Source organism: Vanessa atalanta, chromosome 30 (assembly GCF_905147765.1).
Source record: "Vanessa atalanta chromosome 30, ilVanAtal1.2, whole genome shotgun sequence".
Taxonomy (NCBI): domain Eukaryota; kingdom Metazoa; phylum Arthropoda; class Insecta; order Lepidoptera; family Nymphalidae; genus Vanessa; species Vanessa atalanta.
Window position 1 is genome coordinate 1,903,541 of NC_061900.1, and position 26,265 is coordinate 1,929,805.

The 26,265-nt window shown below is 33.6% G+C and overlaps 2 protein-coding genes across 3 annotated transcripts in view; one reads left to right on the forward strand and one right to left on the reverse strand.

Annotated features, from left to right (window-relative positions):
* Nucleotides 1-753: 753 nt before the first annotated feature.
* LOC125075392 lies at nt 754-2,131 on the reverse strand. Its single transcript, XM_047687133.1, has 3 exons — nt 1,949-2,131; nt 1,358-1,621; nt 754-1,215 (listed from the first exon to the last, which is right to left on the reverse strand). The coding sequence occupies exons 1-3, from the start codon at nt 2,129-2,131 to the stop codon at nt 754-756; spliced, it is 909 nt and encodes a 302-aa protein (XP_047543089.1).
* Nucleotides 2,132-2,998: 867 nt separating this feature from the next.
* LOC125075170 (monocarboxylate transporter 12) overlaps nt 2,999-26,265 on the forward strand; it is a 53,828-nt gene continuing 30,561 nt past the window's right edge. For both annotated transcript variants that reach the window (XM_047686796.1, XM_047686795.1), the window contains exon 1: nt 2,999-3,216. The gene's annotated coding sequence lies outside the window, so the exon portion shown is untranslated. The remainder of the gene's footprint in view (nt 3,217-26,265) is intronic.

The window sequence follows — 26,265 nt, forward strand, 5'->3', positions numbered from 1 at the left end:
TTAGCAAATCGCATGGAATACGTAAATTTAAGCTTTGACTATCTCTCTTTTTCCTTCTTCGACTAGAATGAGCTGTTTGTATAATATATATTAATGTTTAGTGATTGTATACAAAATATCCGGCTTTATTGACATTATACATACACGTTATGTACACCCAATAAATGACTTACACTTCAACTAGTTGTATTTTTATTTCATTTAGTGTGAACTTCGTCACCGTCGAATTAACGTGGATCTGTTCCTGGGTTTAAAGCATTCGGTCGGACCAATAAAAAAGTATCAGGTTTTTCTGGTGGATACACACGTAGCAGAATTTCATTGAAATTAGATATATGCGTTTCGTCACGATGTCTATTTTCAACGCTGAGCACGAGATGAATTATAAACACAAATTAAACACATGAACATTCAGTGCTTGCCTGGGTTTGGACCAGCAGCCATCAGTTAAGATGCGCGATAACTATCAGGCCATCTCGGCTCTTGTTCGGGAGATAGTGAAAATTAGGTTGTGATAAGTGGAGAGGACGCAAAAGTAGAGAAGCGGGTGCTTTGGTGTATCTTAAGGCCTTGTCGAGCAATTGATAATAAGGCAAACAGACTTGATCATTGTCATATTAGCTTACACTTTTTTTCCATCAGGCGTACGAAACCCTAAAAATAATAATTCCAGAAGCTTCTCGAAAAAAATAAGTGGAATCAATTCGTTAAACAAAATAAGGAACCGTCGAAAAATTTATTTAAAAACAGACATCACTTATAGTCATAGTAATCACTATCATCATCGTCAGATTCTTTTAAATATTTCTCCTGTAATTTCATACACGGAGACTTTGATAATTCTTTATTCGCTTTAGAAAGATGTGAGTCATTTGCTTGTAAATTTTCATCTTCGTTCTGTCTTTGCTCTTTATAATGAAGGCCATTATTTAACAAATCAACCGCCTTTGTAATCCCCTGAAATTTTATTGGCGAACTTTTTTTCTTGTGTTCTTTTTTAGAATTAACATATTTACTATCTCTCTTATTTTTGATATTTTTGAATAAATCATAGATTAATGGTCCTTCCCGTTTTTTAATTTCTTTAGTCACTGGATTAAATATACCGCAATCGTTAAAACATACGTAATTTTTGTTATCACTTTTCATTGCTCTTGAATAAAACACGTTATTCGTTGAATTGATAATTCTAAACACTATCGAATCATTGTGTATCTAAAAAAAAAAAAACTTATATTTTTTAGTTACTTTAAATTATTTGCAATTTCATTTGCTTGTATAGACTTAGAAACATAAGGTTTTGCGACACAGCTATTATATTTAGATTATCTTATCGTGTAGAAAAAAAAATAACAACCGAATATAATGTTGATATTTCACAGTTTTCCCGCCCTTGACAGATGACAGTAGTACTACGTTCAGGAACGTTGTATGTCTTTGTAATACGCCATATTGTTTCGATAAAATTCCCGCAAGATATTCTTAAATCTCTTATAGTTATAACTGATGGACAGACATCGAATGGCTTATAATATTGTGCATTATTAACAATACATAATTCCCGATCTGTTTTTAATGAAAGTATTTCATATGGACACCTTGGTGGTTTTTCTTCAATAATCTGCATAAAATATTGTATATCATCAATAAAATAATAATTATATTAATAAATTAAACAATCTTTCACCTCTGTCGACTTAAGCAACACGCCAACAACAAGATCACAAACTTGTAAGGGAACACAGTAACACACACGACATACACCAATCCGGTGGAGTCGAGGTCCCTTACTCATTACGTCTCATAGTTGCTTACCGTTTAGGCGTCCTCCCTCTCGACGAGATATCGTTAATCAACTGCCGAGGTCAGTGCAGGTGTAGTTTGTTTTTCCAATAACTTATGGGTTATTTGATTTACTTATAATAGGTATTTTCAAACTGTACTTTACCCAATATCCACCACTGCGGCATTTAGGACAAGTTTCGTTGATAAAATTTTGACATTTGTAACAAATTATTGAACGATTTCCCGTCTTATTTTCAACCACACGCCATGTTCTCCAGAAGAAATCTCTCTTAAAGATAAATTTGGAACCGTTCATCGTTAATATGTTTCTGAACGCACTTTCCATTTCATTTTTTAAATCAAAACCATTAGCTTCAAGAGAATGAAGTATGCCATCAACAAATAAGGTTTTATTAGAATTAATTTTATCAAATAATTTAATTTTTATATCTTGGTCGTGGATCTGTTTTTTTCGATTAAGGAATCTTTGACGTAAATTAATTTTTTCGGTGTCTAAATTTGAGTCGTAATCCAAAAACATATTGAAATTGTTCGGATTCATTTTCTCAAATGAATATTCAATATTGATTATAAATGTTAAACAGACTATTCTAAGCTTCATTACTTCAAATGAACTTAAGTTCTAACAGCATTTATCGAACAATGGCACTTTACACCATGACCTAAAAGAATGTTATATGTTTATCAACAACTATGCCGCCGGTTTCATTTTTATTTTTAAAGAGATTACTTCTTTTTTTTCATATTTAACTTAACACTTGACTCAAAAACTTACAATAATTTAATTTTTTTATGAAATTTTAATTCTAAGTTATTTGGTATATCGATTGAGTTTTTAACTAAAAATATATGATAACTACTTGTATAACTTAAAAAAAATTACCAGTAAATAAATTAAAGTATATATAAATAATTATATCATAAGCCTCAAATGTAAAACTAAAACTGTTTAAAAAGCTCATGGTTAACGCAGTCTTGACATATTAGTTGAATGTAAATACACACATTTATGCGAAAATCTTGTAATTATTATTTATTTTACTAATTTATAAAAATTAATTAATATATTAATATTTTTTTTTATTTACCATGCATTTATTAATTAACTGCTACCCATGTGTAGATCCGTCAAATCGAGAATGAATGAATTGAAATCTCATGACGTTTCGATAGTATTCCGCTCAAATCTGCAATCACTATTCGTATTCACTACTCTCTGATTCATGGAGACAGCTCCATTCATTGTTAAACGTCGGGAAACAATGGTTGACTTCCATTGTATTTTGTTATGGAAATTCCCTTGTTTATAGTGCTATTAAAAAAACGTTTTTGTGTAATGTGCAAGTGATTTATGTGCTTATGTGTAATTTTAATTTTTGACGTTCATTTATTTTGGGAGCAAACATATCGGTGAGTAATAAAATAAATATATCGTATATATAAATTGTAATACAAATAATGATGTTATCGTACGCTTTTACATTAATTTTAAGTAAGAACAGATGTTTTGAAATTCTCTCTATATTATTACAGAAATTTTGTTCACATTTAACAGTTTCATGGTGAAAGAAATTTACACAATATCTCTTTATCATTATTATATTATTGCAAGAATGGAATGTGATTTTTTATTACATACATTTTTTTTAATGAACAGATTACAGTCTTCGCCTATTAAAAAAAAAAAAGTGAATGTAAAAAAAAACAAACTTGAGTTAGTTGACTTATTTAAATTATTCTTTATGAATCAGCAATATATTGTAGACTTAAAAATCTGGTAGTAGTCTATTGACATTGTTTATTTACTTACGTTTATTACGGAAGAGTTTTCACGGTTAAAATAATTATATCATAAAAAACTAAAAAAATAACCTAAACTTTTTCTTTTATAAATGTTGATGTAAAACTTTGTGCTATTGATTGCTTCTTTATACAAATAATGAAACAACGGGCTGATTCCCTTCGTAAAAAGTCTCTTATTAAATTTATTTAACTAATAATATCGGTATAACTGTTGTATTTTACTTTAAACTAATTTATACTAGGGTCAAATTTTTCGTTTTTATCATTCCAATGCTAGTTATGAATAAGCGGTATTCCCAAACCCTTATCAAAAACAAATGTATAATTATTACGAAATAATTACTTGTAAAAAATTCATGATAACATAAATGGCGAAAAATTATGCAGTTATAAAACAACTATTAACTTTTTATGATTAGACAGTGATGATAAATTATTTAATCTAATCATACCTAAAGTAATTGAGATTGTTATGGTGTTGTTACTTACCTACAAATTTTTAAATAAATATGGCCCTATAAATATAACATGAGTAACTGAGGGTCTCCCAGGGACATCTTTTCACAAAACGAGGTGCATGTACTTATGTACCTCTATGAGAAGTTTGGCTCTGTTGTAATAAAAAAAAGTTTTGAAAACTTGATACTTTAATTCTTACTTGGTGGTCTAGCGAGTAAGTTCATTATGCTCCTAAAGCATAAAATTTAAAAAATATATGTGTATCGGATACTTTTTGCAATAAATTGAGTAATGTTTTAAAAGCAATGTACTTGAATAAAAAAAAAAAAAATATGTTGCCTTCAATTACTACTGTAACGTTGCAAGTTTCAATTTTATTACAAAACACGTAATATATTTATATAAATAGAATATAAAAAACCAGACTCTAAAACATTTAGTAGTTATTTAAAAGGCATATTTGACTTTTTCTGTTCACTACAGATAATAAAAATATTGTATGTATAAATATATTTGGATTAAATTTAGCTAAATATCAGATTTTTCCTTGTGGTAGAGCATTACAAGTCTGGTAATTATCGACTTAATATATTCTACCGGAAAACAGAAATGCTTGTTTATTTGTGGTCCACTTTAAAGGCCAAGGGAGTGTGTAACTACAAGCACAAGGGACATAACATCTTAGTTCCCTTGGATCAACGTAAGCGCGACCAAGGAAGGTCCGGGGTACCGCAGTTGGTTGTTCAGAGAGATATCTTTATGGTTGCGCATTGGCGATGTAAGGAATGGTTGATACGTCTTATGCCTATTGTATGATTATTAAGTAAAACAAAGCTTTAAATTGACTTACAGTTTTTTTTTAAAATACAGAAACCTCTAGACCAATAGTACATAGCTCAGCAATACAGATTATATATAAAAAAATAAAGAAACCAATGTTGCCAAAGTATTATATTGTCTTATACCAACACCTATGTTGGTCTTTGGTGACTATTTACCATTAGGTGGGACATTTGATTGACCACAAATCTAGATTACATGATTACATATATGTATGTATATCTTAGCTTAATTGCAGCTTTAGCTTAATAGCATAAAAAAACAACTTTAACATGTTACAGTCGAGACTTTAATATGTATAATTTTTGTTTTTTTTTTCTGGCTTTTATGTGTGCGAAAAAGGCACAGATTATTTCGTCGATGTCACGTGCGATGGAGAAGACACGGTTGAGATTACAGGCTCAATTTAATTTTGAAGGCATAATAGTAGTAGACGGAATTAAAAACCCACAACCTAAAACAACACAATAATAATAATTAGATAAAAAAATATTGCTATTTCAACACGGAAGAACAATCACAAAGCTATTTACAGCTTAATCTTATTAGGTTCAATATATTTACATAGAAATTTACAAAATGGACTGAACACAAACATTAACAAACATTCAACATTAATAGGGCGAGGAACTTTAGGAGGGAGAACGTCATATACGGGATAGAGGAGTCTGGGGCAAGAGAACAGTATGGGGTAGGGAACCTTCGTCTAGGCCACACTCACACAAAGAGTGATCTCTAACTCTAATTTATAATTTTTAAATACAATACTGTTTTTTTTTATTGTAACGCCCAGATTATAAGAATATCACAACAAAGTTCTTTGTCACGGTATTGTGATCTCATATTCAGAATGACTAATAGAAAAACATATTAGTTATCATGTTTCAAATGTATTTTACTCTACTTTTAGTACTCTTTTTTTTTTTATTGACAACACTAAAGCTCGTCAATATGTCAGTTACAAAAAAAAAAAAACATTGGTTGAGTAGCACAGGAAAAAGATACTAATTAATTGTTTTGTCTGCCTATATATACATACAAAAGTATGTGTAGATGATAATAAGGAAAATATTACTATAAGTATTTGAAACGGGATATTTATTATTTACCATGTTTTTTATTTTTATTTCGTGGAGCTCGATATTTCGACGTTATCTACGAATGTCTTGTTCACAAGAATGTTAGTTACAAGAATGACCATGTTAATTTAAAATATTTTCAGGAAAATATGTTTATTTTATTTATTAAACTTTTTTTATTCCAGTTTATTAAATGTCATTTTAATTTTTTAATTTTTTTGGTTGTCGATGACATTCGTCCCACTGATGGTAAGTGGGAATCACTGCCACTTACCATTGGGTAAATTTCAACTCCGTAGTATACGGTTGTTTTAATTCAGCTGAAAATTTAGGTTAAATAAAAGCTTGTAAGAAACGTTCATGGTCTATATAATGGTGTATACCAATAAGGTGGTATGTCTTACCACAGACACTGATAGGGTGAAAGAGATTATACGTCAATGACTTTATTGGACGTCATCGATAAATTTGACACTCTCCCATTTATTTATTAGGACACACAGTGTCAGTGTATCGCGATTAGCACGTATTGATTACGTAAAAAAATCTTTAACACAGATTAAAAAATATATATGTATATATATATTTTGCACCTCATGCAACTTTGTGTAGCAAAATTGTAATTTTTAATAGAATTGGGTGCAATAAATAATAAATAAATAAATAAATAATATATTCTGCAATAATAAGACGAGGCTTCCCTTTATATTGTGTTACTTAAAATTTAATTGTAAATAAAACAAAAATTTTTTTTGGATAGTTAAGGGAGGAAATCTAATAATAACGAATTCAGAGGGTCCTTCGTCTAATTATTTCGATTACTTTAATGTTTTTTTTTTAAGAAATTGTTGTATAGTCTGTTCAAACCACAAGAGAACTAAAGCCAATAAAACAATATTTGACGTCGAATTGATGCGTTGTCATTGGTTGCTTGAATAATCTATGATATTCACTATGGATTTTTTTCGAAAATTTTAGACATAAATGGACAAAATTGCGTTTTTAATGTTGAGTAAGTTGTTCTCGAGCTTTGGAAGTAAAATTAAACTGGATAGAAGATTATTTGAAGAGTTGACTGGAATAGTGTTTTCGAGCACTTTGCAGTGTTCGTGGTCACGGGCAGTCTGCCCGTCACCACGAACACGAAACGTCGGGATGTTAAAATAATTAATATACGCGATTAAATCCGTTAAAAACTAGTTTTATTTCAATGTGTAATAATCGCGAAAATCTAAGACAACATTACTGTTTAAAGTGTCAAGAGACATGAATAACGTAAATCGAAGGTTTTATTATCTTCTTCAATCAACTATACAGGATGACGTTTTCTTCAGTGACGTTTACAGAGAGAATAGGAATCAATGAAACTCGAATTAACCTCTTTCACGTATATCAACGCCTTAATAACCAGCGTTGTATTTGCGGTTGACAAGCGGCGTCGGTACGACTGCGTTGTGGTTTTGATTTGTCTGGCTCAAATACGACTGCAGCGTCTATATAGTACATGTAACTCAACCCTTAAGACTTGTTATGAACGTCGTACTCCTAAGCTATTCTAAACCTTATACAATGCGAATTAAGGTGTTTTTTTGATTAATTATGGACCTTTTTGTGGTCTTCTAATTTTTTTTTAATGGTTAATGTAGGCTGACTATTCGTGGGAGCTAAGATGTTATGTTCCTTGTGCCTGTAGCTAAACTGGCTTACACACCCTTCAAATCGGCACACAATATAAAGCATTTCTCTTTGGGGATAGAATATCTGATGAATCAATGGTACCCAGACGGGTTTATATAGTAATTATCTCTGGTATATATGTACATAAATATATGTTAAAATAAAGGTTTGGATGCTTCCCCACTTTCCTCCCCTATTTACGAATTTGTCCAATCATACAATGACGTATAAAAAACATTTTTGCTAATATTTTTGTAATTGGATAGTTGCCATGTCATATTGGTGCCGTCCGTCACGTTCGATGAACTTTAAGTACTTAAATGTATGTATATATGTTACTGTATCTTACTAATGTAATCTTAAGATTTTCCAGTGAAACCTAAGATTTACCGATTATGAATGGTAAATGTCCATAAAACTCGAACTAGGTAAATCTTAGGATTTACATGTTAGGTTAGGTTAGGTTGGAATGGTAAAAGTCCGCAAAAATCGTCCCTTTATAATAAATACTTACATTTACCAAATCTTAGGTTTTACTGGAAAATCTTAAGATTTACCGTAGTTCGAGCTTTTACAGCAACATAATATATATGTCATCGTAATTCTAAGGTCCGTTACTATATTTTTATTTAATTATGTACTAGGTAAGGTCACCTTATTAGTGGTCACCACCGTCAAATATAAACCTAAGGAACGGTTTATATTGCATCGTCCATGCGCCACCAAATTTGAGGGCTAATGATGTATACCTACTCTATTCCAACCTTAAGAGGAGAAAAGCCAATTAAAGAACATTTGACAGCAAAATGACGCGATATCATTGGTCGAGAGCTTGATTAATCTATGATATTCACTATGGATTTGCGAAAAAATAGCGTTTTGAACGTCGACGAAACTGTTATCGAAATTTCGGAAGTAAAATTAAAGTGTATATAAGTAGTTAAGTGTATTATAAATCTATACATATAATAAAATTGGAGTGTCTATTTGTAATATTAAAATAACCGCGTTTTACTAAATGCATATGTATGTGTACACGGTACATATACCTAAATAACATTTTTTACAATTTTTGTCTGTCTGTCTGTCTGTTTGTTCCGGCTAATCTGTGGAACGGCTGGACCGATTTTGACGGGACTTTCACTGGCAGATAGCTGATGGAATAAGGAGAAACTTAGGCTACTTTTATTTTAGAATTATATGAAATATAATAATAAAGGCACGCTTTTTTTATTAAATTCAAACGCGCACGAAGTCTCGGGCACCGCTAGTGGAGATCTATTAATGAAGAACTGTAAGTAGTGCACATTATAGTTGAGTTATTAGCGAGTCGCCTGAAATACGTAAATCTGAGATTTGTTTATCTTTTTTCCTACTTTTCCTAGGATATAGAGAAGCCTACCGGCAAATCTTACACCTGATGGTAAGTGGTTAGCGTCGTCCACATATAGAAGCGTTGTAGGAAATATTAACTCTTCCTTACATATCCAATAAGCCACAAATTTTGAAGGTAAGATGTTATGATCCCTGTGCCTTTATTTACACTGGGTCACTAATCTTACACACCGGGTTAGAAGCATTCTAAGTATGGCTGTTAGCGATAGCATAGCGAGTGTAGCGAAACCGTTTAAATATCCGATTGTCACGGAGTTCCACAACATCGCTGTTTGAACCTCCGATCAACTAAAACTAGCTTTCGCCCGCGACTTTGTTAGCTTAGATAGTTGAGTTCCGGGGAAGCTTATTTATTTTAATTCAGCCCTCGAGGGTGTAATATTGGGGTTGACTGTTTGTTATAGGAAGAGTTTTATAAATTCCGAGCGGGTTAACCTGCAGGTTAAGCTAGATTATAAATGAGAAAGTAACTCTATCTGTCCGTTGCTTTACAACCAATCCCTTAAACGCGAGCGATGCCGCGGGCGATAACTATTTTATATTCACGTCTAGCCTCTGGGCCATTTCGGCGTTGTGTTTAGTTGCTATTGGTCAGAATTTAATAGTAAAGATCTACATAGAACAGGTTCGTGGCATTGACCTTTATCGCAAAAAAGGGAGGTCAACGAACGGAGGAGTATGAATAGGACAGTGCTGTCTCTTTCACGCTTCTAAATTTAAATTATAGTTAGTATTTAATGGTAATAAAAAATATTATTTGATTCGACTTTTCGTATTCGAAAGATAAATAAATTTTATGTAGATAATAAATTTAATGTCTTTTTTGACAGTTGACTTTTTTTTTCTATAACAAATATAGGCAAAGGTGGAAAGGAAAATATATGTTGATTATTAAAAAAATATATATATATCTTATAAACGTAATAAAAAAAACAGTTGAAATTGTAATATTAACAATACAATAACACAAATTGGAAAATCCATTAAAGTCCACGTCACATAAGCGAGCGACTGAAAATAAAACAATTCTTCTTATCCCAATGCCCAGACAGAAAGATCAACTAAATATATATTTTTACTAATACTATACATAAAGGCGAAAGTTTGTATGTATTGTAGTTTCTTTAGTTTGTATGTATACTCTTTCACGCAAAAACTACTGAATGGATTTTAATGAAACTTAACAATAATATAGCTTATACATGAAAACATAGGCTATCATTGATGTCAATAATACGTGAACCAACCCCTAAAATGTGAGCAGAAAATAGTATATTATATAGATATCAATACAAGTATTTTGTTATTTTATTTATCGTTATTAAACAGCACTGATTATTAATATACTTTAGATAAAAACGATTTTATTTAAGGATTTTTTTTATTTAAGATTTTTTTACAAGATAAATTGTTTTCTTGTTTCACTTAATTTACGGTTAAAGTTTTTGGATTTTTTTTTTTTTACGTTTCTATATTGACGGCTTTTGGTAGGGCTCTGTGCAAAGATAGCACTCTTAGTATACTTGGTGGTAGGGCACTGTGCAAGCCCGTCTGGGTAGGTATCACCCGCTCATCAGATATCCTGCCGCGAAACATTAATACTTTGTATTGCTGTGTTCCGGTTTGAAGGGTGAGTGAGCCAGTGTACAGGCACAAGAGACATAACATCTTAGTTCTTAATTTTGGTGGTGCATTGGCGAAGTAAGGGATGGTCAATATTTCTATCAGCGCCAATGTCTATGGACGTTGGTGTCCACTTAACATCAGTAGCCTGTCCGCTTACTTATTACATAAAAAAAAAAACATCAAATATTCTATCGCCAATACTATGTATTGTTGTGATCCGGTTCGAAGGATGAGTGAGCCAGTGTAACAACAAGCATGAGGGATAATACATAACATAATCCGTACAGTACCAATGGTTATGGGCAGTTGAGACTATTTTCCAAAATGTGGCCCATTTGCCAATCCGTCTTGAGAAAGGCTTTATCAAGTAATTCTCAATACCAGTCCTGTCTAAAATTTGGGCAGTATTTGCATCGTACTTCGGTAAACACGTAGAGTCGTTGATGGATTGAATTGTCTCTGCCCGGGTGGGATTTCCGTCCCATCCGATTATTAGTGTGCAGGATTGCATCTTAAGTATTCTCCATTAAGCTAGGCCGGATTAACCATGACCCTAAGCGATGCATTGTACCTTATCTCCGCAAGTGATTGGAACACGTATCTTATTCGATGGTTGCGAGTTAAGCCCATTAGGCACCACAGGTTCTTTAGGTGCTTAATTTGTGTTTATAATTCATTTCGTGCTCAGTGAAGGATAACATCTAGTCAAAATTCCAAGTTTCACCCGCACCGATGCCCGAAAATCCACAAAAGCGCGATTTAAAAAAAAGTTTTTTTTTCGAAAAAAATATTATTTTTCTTTTTTATATTTTTTTTTAAAAAAGAAATGTAAAAAAAATTTTTTTTCTATTTCATAGAAATAAGGTTCTATATTTAATTGACAATGAATTTGACAATTTTCGGGGTGTCTAGGACCGAAATGTGGACTAATTAATCCGGCCCAGCCGTTAAAATGGTCGCTGTGACTGAAGTAGGTCAGGCAAATTATCTCCCCAATAGTTATTATATTGCTTCGAATATAAACAGTGTTATTCTGTAAGATATCACTCGTGAAATTGTAAAGGAGTTCCGGAGAAATTTACGACGTACTTAACATTGCTGCGAGTCTCCTTTGAGTGATTACCCGTTTCTGAATCGAACGGAGAATGATATTCGACATAAACGCTTAAATTGTGATACCTATAGCTCCATTGATTTACGAACGACACTAATTCCACAAATGGCATAATTTTTCATACGTTTTTAACGTTTATTCTTTTAATTAATTTGTATAAAACTATAATGAACACGGTGAAATAAATAAAACTAAACAAATACATACAACTCACCATTTAATTTATATATATTTTTTGTATAATGTTTATGTTTTATATATACTATACTATTAGTTGGTGAAAACGAACAGTAATCATTCTTTACACATATTTCTGAACGCACCCGTCAAACGTCAAACATGGCCGCCCGTTGAAATGTCATGTCATTGAACTTATTGGATTTAATATCAAAATATTTCAATTGTACGAATTTTACGGATATATGTCGTCGATTGAAAAGCATTATTTTTTAACGATCTATAAATGTGAATAGGTTTCGATTTTATGGACATTTACCATTCATAATCGGTAAATCTTTCATTGGAAAATCTTAATATTTACCGTAGTTCGAGATTTTAAAGTAACATATACACCTAAACCTTCGTTATGAAACCCTCCGTTCATTAACGAAAATTGTCTGACAATCCGTTTGATGGTTAGTTTATACCGTTCAAACATATAGACGTGTTTTATGACAGACGTGATATTTTTGACACATCACGATCGCGTTCCGAGATGACTTAAACTCTGTTATTACAGAATAGCTCCGAGTTGTCCATATAAATTGCTGTCGTACATCAATTTAGGTCAATTTAGCTGTGAAGATCTGGTTATTTCCTTAATGTGCGTGTGTTTTTATAGTTTAATATGACTGCGTCGTATTTCCTAATCCTAACAATGTAATATTGCTAGCCACGCGCTCCGGCTCCGCACGGCAATTCCTTAATAAAGACTCATCTAATATTCTACCGCCAAACAGTAGTACTCGGTGAGTGAGCCAGTGTAACTACAGGCACAAGGGACATAACATCTTAGTTCGCATGGTTGGTGGCGCATTGAAGATGTAAGGTGTGGTTAATATTTCTTACAGCATCATTGTCTATGGGCGGTGGTGACAACTTACCATCAGATGGCCCATTTGCTCGTCCGCCAAAGAATATTATTTGATATAAATATAATTAATACCCCATAGCACTCAAGGACAATGTAACTTTCTGTTAGTGAATTTATTGGGTTTTTTTTCTAACATGTCACCTCAACATATAAACGTAAATTTTACTCCTTCATAATATTATTGGATAGATATATGGTATAGTTTGTTTGTTTATTTGTTTGTTTTTTTGTTTGTTTGTTTGTTTGTTTGTTTGTTTGTTTGTTTGTTTGTTTGTTTGTTTAATAAGCTTTCACGTCTTCAATTACTCAACCGATCCCCTGCCTCCCTCCGACCTCCTTCACACGCACCAAACATTGCTATCGGTTTGATGGAGTACGTCTGTACTAAAATATTTTCCGTGTTATCTAGTGGTCTGGTTATGCTGTTAACGGATTTTATGAAGGATATTAATTAAACTAATTTTTTTTGGAATCTTTAGTAAAGTAAACCGCACTATCGAGTGCTGATTTAGACAGCGTCTAGTCGCAATGATTTACTAACGACTCGCTCGCTGGTCCAGTGGCTATATATACGGTCATAGTTTGACTATCGGTAGTTGACCTCGAAAACTATTCAGGACATCGATAGTATCGATAGTATCTCCCTGAGCAATACTATTGGTACTATCGATAGATTGGGACTATCGATAGTTTAGGTTAATAGTAATGTTTCTTTCATTACTATCGATAGTATTGCTCATGGGGAGCTATCGACACTATCGATAGTATTTACACGTGACAATACTAACGATAGACTATCGATACTATCTCTGACACTTTAACTATCGATAGTTTATCGATATGCAACACTTTTCCGAGGATTTCGGCACGGATTTATCTTCTTTAAAATTGTTATTAAACATCCTATGGGAATTAAAAAATGACAAAAAATAAATTATCATAATGTTATATTAATATTAAACCGTATATAATAGAAATAGTCGCAGAGAAAGGGAAGAAGAGGTCCCCTCGAGGCAGTGGCGGACTTAACCCCGTCAGAGGCCTGAACGCCTGAGGCAAAGCTGAATGAGCCTTTAAAAATATGTAGTTATACGAGATTTTTATTCAGTTTACATTTGTGCATACATAAGTGTTTATGTTCATTTATTATATATATATATATATATATACATGTCACCGTAAGATTACAAAAATCGTTAGATTACAATCTAACGAGACAGTTTGTAATCTGTCGAAATATTGTGAACTGACAAATATGCATTTAACGCATTATTATTCGCTATATTGTAATCTGTCGAAGTCAAACTGTTAGATTACAATCTGTCCTGCGATGATAACCATATAACCCGTAATAACTATTTATATCCTTGACTTTTTACGAGAAATAATGGCTTATTTTCGAAGCGATTTTATGCAATACAGCATTAATCATTATCCAATCAGGTTACCTTAAATACATTGTGCATTTAATATAGATCAATATGGCCCTTTACAGCGTGTAATTTAAATGAATGTTTTCGAAGATATTACAGATTTAAAACGCAGCGACACAGCGGTTTGTATTGTCAACTGAAAAACTGTGATCGTTGTAAGACATTCTGTAGTATATTTAGTATCAGCATTGCAACCGTTCGAAGGCGGGGCAAAATTTTTCAAGTTTCATCAAATTCGGTTCATTGGTTTGGCAGTGAAAGAACGACAGACAGAGTTACTTTCGTATTTATGATATTAGTATACACAAATACATATCCATACATAAACACGGTATGATTGTCTAATAGTGTGTCTACGAGCAATTGTCTATGCATACAAAATAATTCAAGTTGTTTTTCGTTTGATGTAAGCGATATGCGCACGCGTAACGAGCTTGATTGATCCCGGTCAATTGACTCACCGGATGTTATGTTCTAAGGGCAGAGTGGTATATTGACCGCGATGCGCTTATTCTGAGTTTGATGTTTGTTTTTTTTTTTTACGTCGGACTGGCAAACGGGTAAGTCTCCACTGATCATGTTAACATTTGTACTGTGTGATTTGTTGATCATTCCTCGTACTGCACAGCCGATCTTGGGGGACTACAATGTTATAACGTAGGAATTACAAACAAGATAGATCTACTGATAATATAGCATTAGGAATTTATAGTTTTTTCCGAAACGGTACGACTTGGGAACCCTTCAAGAAAATAGCGTAGACCTTCCTTAAAGGCCCGGTGTTGCAGATGTCCATCGGCGGTGGTAGTCACTTTCCATCAGGTTAGCCTCCTGCTCGTTTGCCACCTATGATATAAAAAAAATATAAAATAAAAAATATACTGGATAAAAAATAGTAGTAAAATGCAAATTAGATACCTTTTTTAATGTAACGACATTTAACTGTATATAGATAGACATAGAAATCTAAACGAATCGGTCCTTACACATGTACAGTCAAAAAAGCCAAACTCCCCTCCCCCCCAACTATTATAATCTGTGTATTTTTTGAAGTCTTTATTCTTCGTCGTCTCACGCACACTAAAGGTGATATCAGACGGTTCGTATTCGAGTGAATGTTCTTTTGAGTGAATGATTCATTTTTTTTCATTCCATGTTTACACGGCTTAGCTGGAATAACGTAAAATAGAACATTCATCCGTCGTTTCTTTCAATATGGCGTCGAATGAAGTCGTGTCTCTTGGAATGAGTTTAATTTGTGATCATTTGATCAAGGAGCTAAAAAAAAGATTAAGAAAAATACGTTCGAGACAAAATCCGAGTGAACGTTCACTCTGTGTTCAGACTGTTCATTTTTCGTTAATTCGGAGTGGGAATGAAAGATGCCGAATGAACCGATCCAACGTCGTTGGATCAGTTCACTAATGAATTCATTCGGCACTTTTGTTTCACTCTGTGTTTAGACGTGTCACTTTGAGTGAGAGATGCAAAATGAAACACGAAAATGAACCGTCTGATTCCACCTTAAGACATTTTATAGGCACGTATCAATCTACTAATGTACGTCGTTAATATTTTTTTAACTTGGAGTGTTATGTAAATTTGACGTTACGTTTTAGAATATAAAATCTTCAAACAAAAATAATGATGAATCGTCTTATATATATTGATGAATAAGTTTAAATTAATAAAGATATGTATGTACACATAAAGTCAAGGCTGTCGACGTTGCCTCGATAGGTAGACGTCTGTAGAGATAGGTATCTGATAGAAAATATATACCAAACCAAATCAAATTTGTTATAAACTTTGTAATAAAGAACTTGTATCTTTAAAACTGTTTCGGAAAGCAGCCTCCAGCGAGAAGAAACGGCAAGATACTCGCATAGTTGGTCTTTAATCAGATTTAAAATTATGTTAGCGTTCAAAATTATTGTCGAATCAGTCCTAAGTAGCTTCAGACTAAGGCCATCATAATTGATGTTGTAAATAAAACGAAGGGTTCCGTACCATTATCTATAAAAACGGCAAAGAAAAACATGTCTGTTGTACGGGCTTCACTCAAATATTAATTTTATTATGTTTGTAGTGTTTGTTTTTATAGCGGCGACAACATCTGTAAAAAATACATAATCTGTAAAAATTTAAACTGTCTGTCACGGTTCATGAGATACGGCATGGTAATAGACGGACAGACTGATGGTCGGACAGCGGAGTCTTAGTATTAGGGTGCCATTGTATACTTTGAATACGGAACCCTAAAAAGTGAATTTGTTTGTTTGTTACGATTTAACGTCTTAACGTAGGTATTAACCGAACATAATATTTTGCTTGAAACAGTTCAAGAGCTTTACTCCTCTCCTTATCAGCGGTTGACATTATTGATAGTTTTAGTACTATCAGGCAGGAGACATAACATTCATTTATAATTGTATTTAACTAACATGACTGTATTTTTAGATGTTGAAAGAGAGTAACTACTGAGTTTCCTGCCGGTTCTTCTCGGTAGAATCTACATTCCGAACCGATAGTAGCTTTACTTTAAATAGTTTGTTAAATGACGATTCAAAAGTGCTTGTAAAAGTCTACTTGAATAAAGTATACTTTGATTTTGATTTCAGTAAACAGAAATGTATTAAGAGTTTTTTTTATGATAAAGGACAGGCAAATAGGCTACCTGATGGCAGGGCCGGACCGTAAGTTTAGGGGGCCCTGGGCTAAGACTACTTAGGGGTCCACATAAGACATATCTGAACGTAGACTTGAACCGATACGACCTGTTTAATTTAATAAAGTTATGGATTCTTTCACATTATCGTCTATTTTTGACTTTGACTTCACTTAGCTGGACCCCTTGAATCCAGGGGGCCCTGGGCTGAAGCCCAAAAAGCCGTATGGTAGATCCGGCCCTGCCTGATTGTAAGTAGTCATCACCGCACATAGACGTTAACACCTTAAGAGATATTAACCATTCCTTACATCACCAATGCGCCACCAACCTTGGGAACTAAGATGTTACGTCCCTTATACCTGTAGTTACTGCTCACTCATCCAAACCCACAACAAAACTAAGCATTGCTGATTAGGTAGTACTTAACCAGAGGGACTGGCATAAATCCCTATCACCATGCGAACGTTAGGTAGGGAAACTGATAGGACCGTGAAACTGAAATTCAGTGATGCTCGGCTGGATTTAAACCACCAATGAAGTTCTAACCACGCGGTCATCTCGGCAGTATTTAATAACTCGGTTATATTACGAATGGGATAACGGTGGCGTGTACACTTGATGACGTCACGCATTACGTCATGGCACTTAAGAACTAGGGGGTATTAAGAATAGTTATTAGGTCTAGACGCCATCAAAACGTCTTTAATATATGTATGTTAACGACCGCAAGTGATTCTTGCTATGATATGGCAGATAAATATACCCCACTTCATTCGAAGCATTAAAGATTTTAACTTTGCCGTTTCATAGATTCAAGTCAATTGTAAAAATTACATGGGTAAAGAAGGCATATTATTCGATAGAAGATTATATAGATGATAAAAAAGCGTGGAGTTAATGCTTGTTGACTTCCAGGCAGGAGACATAACATACATATATAATTGTGTTTAACTAACATGACTGTATTTTTTGCTATTGAAAAAGAGTAACTACTGAGTTTCTTGCCGGTTATTCTCGGTAGAATCTACATTCCGAACCGATGGTAGTTTTAGGTAAAAGTGCTTGTAAAAGCCTACTTGAATAAAGTATATTTTGATTTTGGTTTTGATAAACAAAACTTAGATTAACCTTTGTGATTCGGTAATAGCTCTGATATGTTGTGCTCTAGAAACAGTTCTCGAATAATATATACAACACCGATATTCGTAACGCCATATTTTCGTGATTCTATAAATCGATGAACGTCGAATTCGACCCTGGCGAAGGACCAATGGCTTCACGCGCTTTCCGAGGCACGGGTGCCCACTTCTAACTTACAGACTCCGTGTTGTTACTAGAACTTTTTTCAAAACTGCAATAACTTTTTTTAGGGTTTCGTATTTCAAAAGGAAAAAACAAACCTCTCCTGGGATCACTCAGTTGTCCGTCCGTTGTCTGTGAAGGTCCAAATCTCGGGAACGCGTGGAGGTATCGAGTTGAAATTAAAACGAGATACTCATTGAATGAAAGGGCTTCATTAGTACAAGCTTAAACAGAGATTTAAATTAGTTTTATGATGAAGAATGAAAAAAAAAAACTACCTTTCTCTCTGTTTTCAATCACCACTCACTAATCTGGATTTTTTGCGATCTGATAAAACTATTTTTCGGAATATGTATCTAAAAATTTGTACGGCAACCTCGGCGGGCGAGTCCGACTCGCACTTTTCCGTTTTTTTTAACATAAGACCACGCTATATTCGGCCTTTATCATCATATCAATCATCCACACTTTCTTCTTAGTAATTATAATCACCTGTAAAATCTGTTTAATTTAATATGTAACTAGCGTGTGGAGTTAAGTGCTGCTAAATTATTTTTGCTTGCTTTTACGCAACTTGTAGTTGAACTGGCAGAATCGTCACAAGGAAAAGCGTTATGCCTGGGTCACCACCGCCCATGGACAATGGCGCTGTAAGAAATATTAACCATTCCTTACATCACCTATGCGCCACCAACCTTGGGAATTAATGTTTTATTGGGAACTAATAGATGTTAAGTCCCTTGTGTCTAGTGACACTGGCTCACGCACCCTTCAAACCGGAACACAATAATACTGAGTACTGCTTTTTGGCGGTAGAATATCTGATGAGTGGGTAGTACCTACGCAGACGGGGCACAAAGCCCCACCACCAAGTATGTTATTTTGTATCTATAATACTAATTGTGTCTGAATCCAATCAAACGAAAATGGAATTTTTTATTATTCAAGTATGCTCATAAAAGCACTTTTGAATCGTCTTGTGTTCGTACTGTGTTGAATTAAATTTTAAGAGAAGAACCGGCAAGAAACTAAGTAGTTACCCTTTTCCAACATTTTCATTAGATTATATCAATAAACAACAATTATTTTTTTATATATCCTGCCTAGAAGTCAATAAATCATAAGTCCTCGCTCTTTAGGGTTCCGTATACAAAACGTAAAAACGGGACCGTATTACTAAGACTTCGCTGTCCGTCCGTCTGTCTGTCACCAGGCTGTATCTCAAGAACCGCGATAGCTAGACAGTTGAAATTTTCACAAATAATGTATTATTTTGCCGCTATAACAACAAATACTAAAAACATATAACAATGAAATAAATATTTAAGGGGGACACAAGATAATTAATTGTATATTTACTTAAATAATAAAATTAATGTAAATAATATTTAGGGGGGCTCTCATACAACAAAAATGATTTTTTTTTGTCGCTTTTTGTCCGATGTTAAAAAACAGCACTAGGTAAACGCTTAAAATATTCACAAAATTTTTAGTTTTATTTAACAATTTAATATTTGAGCCCTGTGCGATGGATTTTTACTACATACCTGCCTACCTATCTATCACTTACTTTATATAACCGAATTACTTATTTCTCATGTAAAAAACAACGAAATGAGTCAAATTTCGCTTGCTAAATTTGGTTACAGAGAGACATCAGCCTAAGAGAAACAAAAGAAAAAAGGTTACAATATGATATTTGTGTACCTACTGTTGATAACCTAGTCAATAGTACGGAACCCTTCGTGCGTGAATCCGATTCGCATTTGACCGGTTTTTTTCATTATAATGACCTTGTTCAAAGGAAAACTTAGTTGAACAACAATTTCAAGATACGATAAATCGGTTAAGGTAAAACAAACCTTCGGTAAGGTAATTATATAATGAGTAAAATAATCTATCAATTGATTAGTGTAACCTTCGTGACATTGCATTTGCTGTTTCGTTGCACGTTCGAAGTAATGTCAAACACGACAAGTTTAATTCATTTTGTGGATAACAGATGGCGCTGAGTCGTTAAAATTCAGGCTATCGTTTGGTTTGCAGTAAAACACTATAGACTCTATTCCAAAAACAGGTTTAAAGCCTTACTCAATAGATTGAGGTACGTCACGGATAATAATCCACCCAGTGACCCGTCTGTAGTTGCAGACGGCGTTGCCAGCACTTTAGGGGGCCATCGCCCCGACCAGTTACCCCGGGCCTATGCGGGCCTGCGTAGTTTGATGATCCATTTAGGCTGTTTGTTTGTCCACGAATTTCTCGAAAACTAAAAGTCGTATCGAGATGATCATTATTAATTCAAATTAGGTAGGGTACACTTCAACTCAGGGAACAGTGTAAGTTTCATTAAAATCGGTCAAGTAGTTTCAGAGATATAGGTAAATCACTCGTTAGAAAATATAGAAGTCTGTTTAATTTTTTTAAAAATTAGGTATAATTTACCGGTACTAATTATCCAATTTTTTTTTTACTGGTCGGGAGTTACGTTATTCCTGAGTGTTATAGGATATGAATGATATTTATATCATATCATTTTGTTATTAATAAATGGCACCCGTGCTAAGTTAATAATAATAATAATCGGATATATAATAATTAACAAAGTTTATGCATTTTGCTGAAACTTTTTTTTTTTTTTTAAATGACAGAAATTGTTATACCCGATTGAAACTTAACGATATACCCAAAAATTTTATATGGACTCTTATTCTATCCGCGTGAAGGCGGGTCGGGTTGCTAGTCTATTTAAACACGAAACAGTTCAAGAGCTTTATCTCTCAACGATTGACTTGATTGACAGTTTTAGTACTATCAATAAACAAAAATGTTTTAAGAGTTTTTTTTTTAATAGGAAGGCGAAGGCGTTAATGGGATGCCTGATGGTACACTGTAAGAAATATGATTCTGTCGTAAATCACATATTACGCCACTGACCTCGGTGGGATGCTATCTCCCTTGTGTCTGCAAAACACTGGCTCACTCACCCTTCAAACCGGAACACAACAATACTATGAGTATTGCTGTTTAATGTAAGATCTTATGTGTGTGTTATCTACCCAAACGAGCTTTTTTTTCTCGTTTCCCCCACGTGAAGTGGGGGGGAAAATATGTGGGACTCGCCGGTGCCCAGAACGACACCAAAGATACCCACTACAAAACCAGTGGTACTCTCTCTAATTTCTTAAATCTTGACTAATTTATGATTTATATTAGGAATTCACGAAAATGGCGCATTGGTTGTCGAGCGAAGTAACAACTTTTCAAAAAGATTGTGATACGGCTAAGGCAAACCTTGGAAGTTGTGACGTAATTATTGTATTTGCATTCGTTCCAGTTTCACGCTGAAATTCAAAAACACCGCTTGAATTACATTAATTTTGATCTTCTATAATCCTGATGTTAAGGAGAGGTTAGTATTTTTATTGTGTTCGCTAATGGAATAGCGCTGTTAAATTGCGTTAGGTTATAGTGGTCACGGTCTTTAAAGATTTTGAGCTCGACGAGTGGCGGATTTTTGTTAATTCGTCTTGTGATCCGTGAATGATCGTATCGTGAGGAAACTTAGACGTGTGATTGATGAATTAGCCCATTTGGAAATCTATATAATCTATATCTTATATTATAAATTTGAAAGTAACCCTGTCTGCGTGTCTGTTGCACTTTCCGAATTTGATAGATGTTAAAAAAGCGTGCAGTTAATACTCGTTGACTTCCAAACGGTATTATCTATGTACATATAATAAAATTGGAGTGTCTGCTTGTAATATTTAAAACAACCGCTTTTTACTAAATGCATACGTATATTTATACACAGTACACATTATATAAAATATATTTTTTTCAATTTTTGTCGGTCTGTCTGTCTGTCTGTTTGTTCCGGCTAATCTCTGGAACGGCTGGACCGATTTTGACGGGACTTTCACTGGCAGATAGTTGATGTAATAAGGAGTAACTTAGGCAACAACAATAACTTTTTTGTTAAATACAAACGCGCACGAAGTCGCGGGCACAACTAGTATACATATATAATTGAATTTAACTAAGATAACTTTGTATTTTAAATGATGGAAAAGAGTAACTATTGAGTCTCTTGGTGGTCCTACTCCGTAGAATCTACATTCAGAACCGGTGGTAGCTTCACTTAATATAGTTTTGTGAAATGACGATTCAAATGTGCCTGTAAATATCATACTTTTTCTGCGCTTGCAAACGCCTTTACGAGTTTCTTTCACGTGATGTGGGGCGTTATGTGGGACTCACTAGCGCTTAAGACAACAATACCCATTAAAAAACCAACGGTATACCACTCCGTTTTTTCGAGTGACGTCAATCGCTTGCGCATATTAAAGTGACGTACCGATATTGCTAAGAACTCCAAGGAAATCCATAAAAAAATGTTTTTAAGCCTAACACCTCACCAATTCCGAAAACACGAGCTATGCCGCGTCTGACAACTGATATAAATATAAATTAGAGGCACACGAGGCTTTAAAGACACAATCTTTTTATTCTTCTGTTAAAAAATTATCCTGCAAGCAATGAGAAAGTGATGCTTGGTTTCAAATCTACTCAAGAAGTTTTTTTTTTGTTTTTTGAGAATTTTAAAACAGTAACTGTTAAGTGTCTTCTTATGGGAGGTTAAACCGCTTCGTTACGTAACGCGTTACGGACAGTCTGTCTGGCTTCCGTTTCTATTACGCATACGGCAGCGGTAGGCAGGCAATAATAATACTAATAATGTAATACACAAAATTATAATGTTTAGATTGATTTTTATTAAAAAATACCCTTTCCGTACATTATTAATATACATAAAATTTAAGTAGTAATCTTAGCTTTTCTCACGTAACGATTTCAATATTAAATAGTTCAAATTAGATTAGTTTATGTTATCGCTTCTGTCGGGCGTCCCGATACGCAACCTACGTATTTTTAACACGCTTATATTAGCTTCACTTGTAACTATGTATGTAAGAAAATCTTGAATCTTAATTCGACCCACTTCTTCGATTCAGATGACATTTTGCACACGCTCTGAGTTCCGATGACAATACACGACTAGCTAAGAAACGTCATTATAATCCAATATGGCGGCCTCTCCAAGATGGCGGACCGGCTGTTCGAAAGCCGCCCCCATGCTATGGATATAAAATGAAAGGGTTTGCTGTCAAGAATACGATAAAAATAGTCACGTGACTTAAATCCAATATGGCGGACGTCCAAGATTGCGGACAGGCTAGATAGATATGGGTATTAAATAAAAACACGGTTTTAGCTTTAAGTAAGCTAAAACCGTGTTTTTAGTTTTTTTACACAATTTTATTTTTTAAATAGTTTTATGATTATTCGTTTGGCAAAGTTGACAACGAAAACAAGGTCATCAACCTCCGTTATCAGCTGATAAAACTTCACACAAGTAGAATCTAATTGCCATTATAACGGTCCTCAAACGTTTTATTGTGTGTCAAGATTGTTAATCTGATATCAAATTAAAATAAACTGCAAACGTTCGGTTATGTATCTTATTGTAAGTGATGTAGAGTTGAAATTGTCTTGATATGTCTTCGATAGTCGTATGTTTTTCAGGGCTTTAGAATATTTTTAAATTATTTTGTCGGTAATGGTGTTTTGTTTATAAGTGTTTTTTTTTGCACTAACTAAAAGTCTATAAGATAAGGTTAGACGAAGCGTTTAAAATATTTATTATACAATTGTTTCGTACTAGTTATCGACTGTGACTTCGCTCAAGTTTTAGGGCTCGATCGCTGAGGTTTAAGCTTGCTTGATAACAAACTAGCTTTTTTTTTTGGGAATTTCGAAACCTTTGACAGGTTTTGTTTTGATTTCATTGTAAAACGGAAGTACATTTGGCGCCATTTAAATTTTTAATATCAAATAGCATATGCATATTTGATATTAAAAATTCAAAAAAGTTCAGTTTGTTTTGGAGTTTGCCGAGAACAATTTACTTTAATTTTGCTTAAGTTTTAAATTTTTTCTTATACATCCGTAGAGCCGCCCTTAACCGGCAATCTTTTTCAAAAGAAATTCTTTGTTATTTCGTAACAATTATTAAAGTCCCAAGTCTCATCAAGAATCGTCTTTATTTATCTGCACATCTACGGCTGGAGCTCTTCAAAATGAGACCATCGTCGATCTTTTATGTGCAGACATCGTCCCGTAATAACTGGGACAAAAATCGGCTTACGCTATTAATATATAGGGTTTCATCAAATTTCGTTCAGCGGTTGGGGCGGGAAAGAGACAGATATATATTACTTTCGCTTTTATAATATTAGTGTAGCTCTCGTTTACTAATTCAGTTCTTTTTAAATAGTCGTATAAGTAAATTTAAATCTAATCCCAAACATTGATAAATATGACATGTTACTCAACAGAAGATTATTAATGGTAAAAAAAGCGGCCAAGTGCGAGTCGGACTCGATCATGAAAGGTTCCGTAGCTGCAAGTAACAAGGTTTATGTTTATGAAATTAAATGTTTTTTTTTTTTTATATTTGAGTTGATTGAATGAAAGGTAATGTGCGTATGTATGCGGACAGACAGACATGAGGAATCTATAAGGGTTCCGTTTTTTGCCATTTGGCTACGGAAACCTAAAAAAGCGTACATAAACATAAGGAAATTAGTATGACAAAAGACTTTTGTTACCGACCTTAGATATTTAGATTTTGATACATTTTTTAATAAAGCTGAAATATACAATACTTTAATAAATCACAGACTATATCCTACAATTATTTTAGTATTTCAATTGTTTCTTTCCGTTTCCATTAAATATTTATTTGATTAATAATATGGTTTTTATTTTGACTAGAAATTAAGTCTTAATAATTGAAGTCGGACAACCAGCCATTCGTTTGGCTAGATACGAACAAGAAAGGCGTGCTGACAGTTTGAGTGATTAAAATAATAAGGTCGTATCACTTCTATTTAACTTGCAATGTAAGCAGATATCTCTATCTGAGCTGAATTTTTGTTTACACGTTAAGTTTGGATGACAATGAATGGTTAGCTGTGTGATGTCATTCTAAATCCAACATGGCGGCATAACCAAAATGGCGGACTAATTTTTAACTGTCACACTAAAATATAGTTGTATCAAAATTTTAAATGAATTCAACACATAGGAATTCGTAAAGATTTAATTTAGTAATAAAATTGACACGTGGTTTATGCTCTATCTGTGACCATCCGATATTGGTATCACTGTCACTGTGCTCCATAATCTAATATCATTTAAGATAATTCCACATCGCCGTAATTACTGATATAATCTCTACATAGTATAAAACAAAGTCGCTTCCCGCTGTCTGTCTCTCCCTGTGTATGCTTGTATTTTTAAAACTACGCATGAGTCTTGGTTAATATGCTCATTAAAACTTTGGCCGACTAGCCGACTAACCGACTGTTCGGCAAAACCGATCACGGTTGATTTTTGCTTTGCAAATGTCAGAGCGTTGTTTTTGTGTAAAAAATATAATGTGTTCTTGTTCATTAAAGTGAAAGAGTTTACGATAATTAAAATAAAGCTTGAGAGCTTAAGAGAATTAACATTTAATCATGTCAAAAAGAAAATTTTATCAAGAAATCATTACATGGTATAAAACAAAGTCGCTTACCGCTGTCTGTCTGTACATATGTATGCTTAGATCTTTACAACAACGCAACGGATTTTTGACGCGGTTTTTTTGATATAATAATTCAATAGGAAGGCTTATATGTATAATACATGCATAATATAGTAGAGAAACACTGATAATTTCAGAGGTTTCTAATGTGGTGTCGTAAATAAACACATTTTTTTGCGTTTACACTGCTGGCTGAAACCTACGAGATAGAACAAAATAATGTACTACAGTATTGAGCCCCTTAAAAATGTCTAGTCCACCCCATATGGTGGTATATGTCTATCTTTTAGGGATAACCCACAATAAACATTTT